The 9,573-nt window shown below is 44.9% G+C and overlaps 1 protein-coding gene across 1 annotated transcript in view; it reads left to right on the top strand.

The window, feature by feature from the left end:
• Positions 1-3,433: 3,433 nt before the first annotated feature.
• The window catches only part of LOC103601336 (leucine-rich repeat-containing protein 59), a gene marked incomplete at its 5' end in the record, with an annotated part of 13,998 nt that continues 7,858 nt past the window's right edge, over positions 3,434-9,573 (top strand). The window contains 3 exons of the mRNA XM_008585735.1: positions 3,434-3,493; positions 5,328-5,486; positions 5,717-5,821. Coding sequence (XP_008583957.1) covers positions 3,434-3,493; positions 5,328-5,486; positions 5,717-5,821 — 324 coding nt within the window. The remainder of the gene's footprint in view (positions 3,494-5,327; positions 5,487-5,716; positions 5,822-9,573) is intronic.

Below are 9,573 nucleotides of genomic sequence, written 5' to 3'. Positions count from 1 at the left end.
TACAATTCACACACAGGTTATATCTGTATATGTTAGGACACTTATGCTTCTACCTTATATAGTAATTATTTGTGTGGACGATAGGCTCCTTTGAGGTAGGAGAAATAAGGTGTAGTGAAAAGAAATGGGATTTGGAACCAAAGGATTTGGGTTTGCCCTTTAACAAGTTGTGTGGCTGAGGACACGTTACTTTTCTTCCCTGACCTTTGCTTTCTTCCTCCATAAGAGGGAGATTACAGTACAATGTGCCTCATAGTTTCTGAGGTGCATTATCAACAAAAGATAATGGATATTCAAGGATTTAGAGATTGCGGAGTGCTAATGTATTATTATCCCATTGCCCTTGTCTGTTTTCCAGAAGCCCAGCACAGTACCTTGCTTGGGGCGGGGAGGAGTGTGCACAGTGAATATTTGTTAAATGAGTAGGCCATTGTGCTGACTTCATTTGGTGTTCACAATTCCCCTCTGAAGTAAGCTTTAATATCCTCATTTCAGGATGAACAAGCTGAGGTTTGGAGTGGGTATACTCATTCATTCATTCATTCATTCATTCATCCATCCATCCATCCATCCATCCATCCATCCATCCATCCATCCATCCATCCATCCATCCATCCATCCATCCATCCATCCATCCATCCATCCATCCATCCATCCATCCATCCATCCATCCATCCATCCATCCATCCATCCATCCATCCATCCATCCATCCATCCATCCATCCATCCATCCATCCATCCATCCATCCATCCATCCATCCATCCATCCATCCATCCATCCATCCATCCATCCATCCATCCATCCATCCATCCATCCATCCATCCATCCATCCATCCATCCATCCATCCATCCATCCATCCATCCATCCATCCATCCATCCATCCATCCATCCATCCATCCATCCATCCATCCATCCATCCATCCATCCATCCATCCATCCATCCATCCATCCATCCATCCATCCATCCATCCATCCATCCATCCATCCATCCATCCATCCATCCATCCATCCATCCATCCATCCATCCATCCATCCATCCATCCATCCATCCATCCATCCATCCATCCATCCATCCATCCATCCATCCATCCATCCATCCATCCATCCATCCATCCATCCATCCATCCATCCATCCATCCATCCATCCATCCATCCATCCATCCATCCATCCATCCATCCATCCATCCATCCATCCATCCATCCATCCATCCATCCATCCATCCATCCATCCATCCATCCATCCATCCATCCATCCATCCATCCATCCATCCATCCATCCATCCATCCATCCATCCATCCATCCATCCATCCATCCATCCATCCATCCATCCATCCATCCATCCATCCATCCATCCATCCATCCATCCATCCATCCATCCATCCATCCATCCATCCATCCATCCATCCATCCATCCATCCATCCATCCATCCATCCATCCATCCATCCATCCATCCATCCATCCATCCATCCATCCATCCATCCATCCATCCATCCATCCATCCATCCATCCATCCATCCATCCATCCATCCATCCATCCATCCATCCATCCATCCATCCATCCATCCATCCATCCATCCATCCATCCATCCATCCATCCATCCATCCATCCATCCATCCATCCATCCATCCATCCATCCATCCATCCATCCATCCATCCATCCATCCATCCATCCATCCATCCATCCATCCATCCATCCATCCATCCATCCATCCATCCATCCATCCATCCATCCATCCATCCATCCATCCATCCATCCATCCATCCATCCATCCATCCATCCATCCATCCATCCATCCATCCATCCATCCATCCATCCATCCATCCATCCATCCATCCATCCATCCATCCATCCATCCATCCATCCATCCATCCATCCATCCATCCATCCATCCATCCATCCATCCATCCATCCATCCATCCATCCATCCATCCATCCATCCATCCATCCATCCATCCATCCATCCATCCATCCATCCATCCATCCATCCATCCATCCATCCATCCATCCATCCATCCATCCATCCATCCATCCATCCATCCATCCCCCTGCCTTGAGGCGACCTTCCCTGAAGAATTGAAGTCTTCCAGCTTAGCTGCAACGGTCTTACCCCAACTCCGCTGAAACTGGCGGGATCCCACATCGTCACCCCTCCTCCCCCCTCCCCGAGGAAACTGAGGCCCCAGGGAGACTGCACACCTAGTTTGCAGTCAAACTAGGAGCCAGTGTGGAGCTAGATCCCACATCCCTGCTTTTCCCACCATGATCCCCACCCCCAAGCCAGCCTCACTTTATATGACCTACACTTTTTTTTTACTGCTTTTTTAAGGAATTACATTTGCCTTTGGCACTTGGCCAGGTCTTCCCTCCACCATGGCTGTGTTATGTGGTGGTTAGAACTGGATTCCCAGTTCACATCCTTGTTCCCTTGCTTAATAGCTGAGTGCCCTTGGCAAGCCAATTAACCTTTATGCCTAGATTTTCTCATTTATAAAGTGATAATAGTTCCCATCTCATACACCTATGATGAGGATTAAATAAGATTGTAATGTAAAATGCTTGGAAGGCAGCAAATGCTGATACATGTAGCTGTTATGGTGTTCTTCCCACTCTAGTATCCAAAACTTTTTCAGTTGGTCAAACTTCAATCTTAGAACTTTGTAACAGTTGGAACGTGCATGTTGGCCTAGAGTCCTTAACTGAATGTTTGCCTCCTTTCCCAGCCCAGGAAGATGGTCAGCCTTATTTCATACTGACCCTAACACTGCTGTCTGAAACCGTTTTCTCCAGGCATCTGGTCAACACATCATTGCCCCTGGGGAGAAAGAAGGGTCGGTTTTGCTGAGCCTCTCCAGCCTTGGACACCATGGGCAAATAGAGATGGCATTCACTTAGTTACTCATTCATTCAGTCATGATTCAGCCAACATGTGTGAATATTTAGTGCCCACTCCGAGGAAGGACCTAAACCGGGGAGTATGGGAATTCCAACACTTTATTAAACACAGTCCCTTCCCTGAAACTTAATTAGGGGGGCGCTAGAGAACATTTTAAAAGTGCTAAGGAGAATTTCTAAGAATCAGATTTCCCTTTCTTGGATGTTCCACAGCCAAATGGCTACTCTGTGCATTCTTCCCTAGACTGTGGTTGACTGGCTCATTTTTTCCTTTTTTCCTTTCTTATCTCCAGGAACATAATACTTTGGTACCTTTTTTTTTTGGCAGCTGGCCGGTATGGGCATCTAAACCTGTGACCTTGGTGTTATAAGGCTGTGCTCTAACCAACTTAGCTAACTGGCCAGCCTGTTTAGTACCATTTCTTAAAGGCCTTTTCTTATTATGGGAACTTTCTCTGGAAAATGCTTCATTAGCAGATGTCACTGAGTTGTTCCAGGTGTTGGTTTGACGTGTTTTTCTCATTTCCTTTCTTAGGCTGCCCTTCCAAAGGCCACTGTACTGGATCTGTCCTGCAATAAACTGAGTACTCTACCGGTAAGACTGGCAAGCAGCCATAACTCCTGGAGCCCCGGATGCATCCCTTTCTGTTTCCCTGGGGCGGTGTCATAAATCACAATTTCAGCATAGGCCTACAGGCAAGCCACAGCTAAATCTAAGTGTGTGTGTGTGGGGGGGGAGTTGTTTATTCTCAGTGGGAAGAGAATCAAGGTATAGGCCTCATTCTTTAGAACAGTGGAAAAGTCAGGCCACAGAAAACTAAAGTCAACAGGATACTGGCTGAGTCACATACTGGGCTCATCTTTTTTTTGCCTTATTTTATTCCTTTGAAAAACAGTTTATCTCCCTGTTGCTTTGAAGAGGCTAGAGACCATTTCCCTTTTTTTTGTTGTTCTTTTTTTTTTTGTTTTGTTTTGTTTTTTTGGCAGCTGTCCAATATGGGATCTGACCCCTTGACCTTGGTGTTGTAACACTGCATTCTGACTAACTGAGCTAACTGGCCAGCCCTATAGACCATTTTGTAAGTTGCTCCACATTATGGGGAAAAAGCTGTCAATAGCTTCCTTGTGCATCTCCTCCCTGCACACTCCACCTCATGCATCTTTTGATAGGGAACAAGAAAGAATGTGATTCTATGGGACTACCTTATCATTATCCTTCCAAATATGAACCTGAATTACTTGAGATTTGCTACATCCAATCTGTGGTAAAATCCTTTTGATTTTCCTTGCCTAACTTCTCCTAGTTCTTTCTCCTTTCGCTCTATCTGTGTGGGCACTGGATTCATTTAGCCCCTCAGCCTCTCTTGGGTAGTGGCTGGTTTCTCCTCCATAGCATGGCTCCTTCCCGGTCAGGCCTAAGTGTGCTGTCATTGTTGCCTCTGCCATCCATCACTCTGGCCATGTCACTCCTTGCTGTACTCTAGAGCAGCTTCCTGTTGGGCTCTGGCTCAGGGATTGAGTTCAGAAGTTGGCAGTTTTCTTCTTTAGATCATTAGTCTATTCTCCTCTCTGTATTCTCCTAGGCCTCCTTGCTCATTGTGTAAAGCATCTTCCCATATTCAAAAAGCATCTAAGATCCCACTTCTTCCAGGAAGTATTTTCTGTCTAATTAAAGAAGGGTAGCAATTCCTTGCAGCCTCACACCTGCTGTACACTTTGGCATATAGTCATTCAAAACCCTCCAAATGTGCTTTTCAATCTGGGAGTGTTTGGTTATCTGTACTAACAACTTCCATTTCACTCTGCAGTGCAGATCCACTGGTGTTTACAAGAGCATGAATAGTGCCTCATTAGCTGAGGTTGTATCATCCCTTTCAGATTGGTGCTTAGCAAAGATTTAATGTCAGGGGGATGTTTTGGCCTGTGCTGAAGCAGAGCCAGAATATGGGTAGGATGGGCCCCAGCTTAGTCAGTTATTCAGAGAACACTCATGGAGTACCTGTGCTAAGTACTATGCTAGATGCTGCAGATGACAGAGAATAAGACTAAATACTAAAGGAATGATTGCCCTTTTTAGCAAAATGGATGGTCACACTGTGTTTTGACAGATTCTGTGAAAGGTGAATTATAGGGTGTTTTGGGAAGACAGAATGGGTTCCTAATTCCAGTAGCAGTGTGGGGATGGGTTGGAGGAAGAACTGAGGAGGAAGGAAGACACATGTATTTTGTGCCTACTTTGTGCTAAGCCCTTTTATATACACATTTTGGTAATTACCACGAGGAGTGGCAGGTGTTCTTTTTCATTTGAGGAGGAATAGCTGGTAAAAGAGTCAGGATTTATACATAGGTGCCTCTGACTTGGGGGCTTTCAGAGTGTTACACCAAAGTGTGTGAGCTCAAGGCTTAGGTGTCCTCTCTTTGGGTCCTAGTCGGATTTCTGTGGCCTCACACACCTGGTGAAGCTGGACCTGAGTAAGAACAAGCTGCAGCATCTGCCGGCAGACTTTGGTCGTCTGGTCAACCTCCAGCACCTGGATCTCCTCAACAACAGGCTAGTCACCCTGCCTGTCAGCTTTGCTCAGCTCAAGGTAACAATTCATGGACCAGGTTTCACGGCCAGGTGTGGCAGTGGGCTCAGAGACTGGTGGAACATGGCCGTGAGAAAGGCCAAGAGATATACCACCTTCTTGGCCCTGCCTCAGGTGGCTTTCCCTGTAGGTGGAACACACAGTGGCTTTCTTCCTGCTTGTTTTGTTACACCTTCAGGGACTGTGTGTATGAACTTGAACTTAGCCAGCCTCTTCGTCCATCTCTTTAGAATCTGAAGTGGCTGGACCTGAAGGATAACCCCCTAGATCCTGTCCTGGCCAAAGTGGCAGGCGATTGCTTGGATGAGAAGCAGTGTAAGCAGTGTGCAAACAAGGTAAGCATGAGGCCTCTGGGTGTCTCTTTCACACACTCCCTTGGGACTTGCCTTTCCCATCTCTTGTTTTTTTACTCCCAGGGCACCTGTAGCTGAGTGTTGATTAAAGCACCAAGGTCTCAGTGAAATATGTCCACTGTGAGTCTGTCAAGCAGAGACTTTTGTTTTTTTCCCATCTCTTGTTTTTTTACTCCCAGGGCACCTGTAGCTGAGTGTTGATTAGAGCACCAAGGTCTCAGTGAAATATGTCCACTGTGAGTCTGTCAAGCAGAGACTTTTGTTTTTACATTTACTGTTCAAGTAGTAGAACAAGACTGTCTTCAGCTCTCTTGCAGTTCTTGCTTTCTTAAGAAGTCAGGACCTTGCATGATCCAACATTGCACTCTGTTGACAGTTTTTTTTTTTTTTTTTCGTGACCGGTAACGGGATCACAACCCTCGGTGTCGCGCCCGTACCGCGCTCAGCCAGTGAGCGGACCGGTCTCTATATGGGATCCGAACCCTCGGTGGGAGCGCCGCTGCACTCCCAAGCACCGCACTCAACCGAGTGTGCCACCGGGCCGGCCTGTTGACAGTTGTTTTAATGGAACAAGAGGGTTAGGGGCTGTGGCCTCTCTGAGGCACAATTATTGTAGGAATGTTGGTAATAAAAGTGTTAATATTTATAAATTTATACTGTCAGCAGACACATCCTGGGCAGACCTGGCATTTGACTATAGTTGAGCCATCTCATAGAGGAGTGGTAAACTAAAGACAGCATGCAAGGCAAACATTGCCAGTGGCAGTAACCTTGAAGATGTCTTACCCTCCTTCTTAAGAACAGCACTACACCCATCTCTCAATAATGCCAACTACAGTCATTTTTTTCCCTCCAGCTTTGGGACAGATTGCTGCTTCATTAGCTGAGCACCAAATGACTGACTTGGCTGTGTTTAGGGGACATGTCGAACAAAAAAACCCATAACTTTAAATACTACAATTAATGTCACTTAAATGTGTATATGATAGGTCTCTACCGTGAAACTCAAAAGTAATGGCCTTTTCTTTTTCATCATTAGTTCAGAGATAAATCTAGTCTGTCATCTTATCATCCACTGTTACAAGAAATCAAATACGAAGTTAACATAACCAAGTGGCCAAAACAACAGTTTTCCCTTAGATAAAGACAGTACAAGTGATCAGTGAACTCTTGTTTTGAAAACTTGGTGCTTAGAAGTGATTTCCATTCTGAAGACACAGTAGCTACCATCGATTACCCTTCCTTTGTCCTAGACACTTTGCAAGTACCATCTCACAGTCTTCATAACCCTGAGAAGTAGGTATTACTTCCATTTCTCTGACATGAGAAACCCTCAGCATGTACACAGCTTCCATTTATTCATTCATTCATTCAACAGATAATATGTTCAACCATATGAAACTGATGATATTCCACAGTTTTTGACTTACAGAAATCATTTTTGGGGCTGGCCAGTTAGGTTGGCGGGTTGGAGCGCAGTGTTATAACACCAAGGTCAAGAGTTCAATTCCCGCACCAGCCAGCCACCACAAAAAAAACCAAAAACATTTTTATTGAGTGCAAAGGCTTTTTGTACTCGCATATATCTTCCAGACAAAGCTCCAGGTAATGCAGTGCATTGTGGATGTGGTAACTAAAACCTTTGTCCCTGGCACTGCTGCCCCAGAGCTGCAGCACCTTTAGGCATTGTAGGGGAGTGGCTTGGGCCAGCCAGAAGGAAGTCACTTGTCTCCAGGAGTTAGCTTAGGTCTCACCAGCTCTGGACTTTGTGGGTGAATGAATTAGTTGTAGTAACTGATCAGCTTGCTGCATATTTAAAGCACCTTTCAAATAATTCGTTCAACAGTATTCATAAAATGCTTACTATATGCTGAGAACTAGGATAGGTAGATAACATCTACCCTCCAGGAGCTCCCAGTCTAGACTAGGGGCGTCCCTCCCATTTCTGAACTGCCTGTGTTTCCAGATAATTAAATCCTGATGGTTGCACTTGTAGCCAATGTAAAAAGGGACATCTCTTACCTAGTAGTACACTCCCTAAAACCACCTGAATAGTTGGCACTTATTTAATATTGAGTTCAGAGTGAGACAGGGGCTTTGGACTTGGGCTGCCTCTCACTATCATGCTTGACCTTTCTTTAGATCCTGCAACTCCTTGTTGAGCAGCCATTTTTGTAAGCTTGACTCCCTTGAGAGGTGCCAGCAGGTTTAAGTCCTGCGTAACTCAGGACAAGGGTCCCTGTGGCTTCAAACCAGGCTCTTTTTTTTTTTTTTTTTTGACGGCTGGCCAGAAACCATGCTCTTGAAGGGAGATACTTTTGCAGGCCTGCTTCTAAGCCTCTCTTATGATCAGTGCATGTGTGTCTGAAGTTTCCAAGAAATGAAAAGAATTATGTTTGAATATACTTGTCTGTCCTGCAGGTTGTTTAATGCAGTAGTGAAACAAGACCCTTTTGCTATCTTAATTAGAATAGTTCAGGTTTGGGCCGGCCCGGTGGCACACTGGAGAGGCAGCGCTCCCGCCAAGGGTTCGGATCCCATGTGGAGACTGGTTCCCGCTCACTGGCTGAGCGCGGTGCGGGCGCAACACCGAGGGTTGCGATCCCGTTACCGGTCAGTAAAAAAGACAAAAAGGAAAAAGAAAAAAAAGAATAGTTCAGGTTTTTCTTTTTTATTATTATTCATGTGATACAGAAGATAAAATGATAAAGCAGCAGTCTTTACTGAACACATGTAATGCCAGGGATTGTGCTAGGCAGACAGTACAAGTTGTGTTACTTAATCTTCACAATAGTCTGAGAAGCATATCTTATCTCTTTTCCAGATGAGAAAATCAGCTCAAAAAGGTTAAGTTGCTTGCTAAGGTCACATAGTAAGTGATAGAGTCAGGATTGCATTGAGCTCCAAGCTTACGTTCTGTCCCCTGTATCCAAGGAATACTAGCTTCTAAAAAAATCACAAAGGTCTTTTAATCACCTCCTCCAACCACGCACATAGTGAGAATCTTTGCAGCTCTCTCAGTCAGAAGTCATCCATGAGTGAGTTGATGAGGATTTTGGGGAGTTGGGGTGCCAAGTACAAGCATGAAGTGTTTGGACTTTGTCTTAGAGCTCTCCTCCTTTGTGCATGTGGTAGTCTTATGACTAAGGCAGACAGGTAGGAAGTAATTACAGTTTCCTGTGTTGAATTCCACAGAAAAGGAGGAGGGGAGGGCAGGAAAGTGAGTTGGAGGAAATACTGTTTCTGCCAATCACAAGGAATTACTGGGAGAATTATATGAAATCATGCACGTGAGTGTTTGTAAAGAACGGAACTTTTTACAGATTCGAGGTGGCATTGTGTCTTACAAACTTTTTTTTTTTTTTTTTTTTGGTGGCTGGTTGGTATGGGGATCCAAACCCTTGACCCTGGTGTTTTAACACTGTGCTCTGGGCCAGCCTGTGGCTCACTTGGGAGAGTGTGGTCTTGATAACAAGAAGGCCACAGGTTCAGATCTCTATATAGGGATGGCTGGTTAGCTCACTTGGGAGAGCGTGGTATTGATAACACCAAGTCAAGGGTTAAGATCCCCTTACCAGTCATCTGTTAAAAAAAACAAACAAAAACACTGTGCTCTAAACAACTAAGCTAACCAGCCAGCCCTAAACTTTGTTCTGACAGCTTTAATGAACTGGGATCATATGACTCTTTTCTTTTTTTTTTTTTTTTTTTTTTTTTTTTTTTTTTTTTTTCCG

Source organism: Galeopterus variegatus, unplaced genomic scaffold, assembly GCF_000696425.1.
Source record: "Galeopterus variegatus unplaced genomic scaffold, G_variegatus-3.0.2 Scaffold3687, whole genome shotgun sequence".
Taxonomy (NCBI): domain Eukaryota; kingdom Metazoa; phylum Chordata; class Mammalia; order Dermoptera; family Cynocephalidae; genus Galeopterus; species Galeopterus variegatus.
This window is presented reverse-complemented; position numbering and strand designations above follow the sequence as displayed.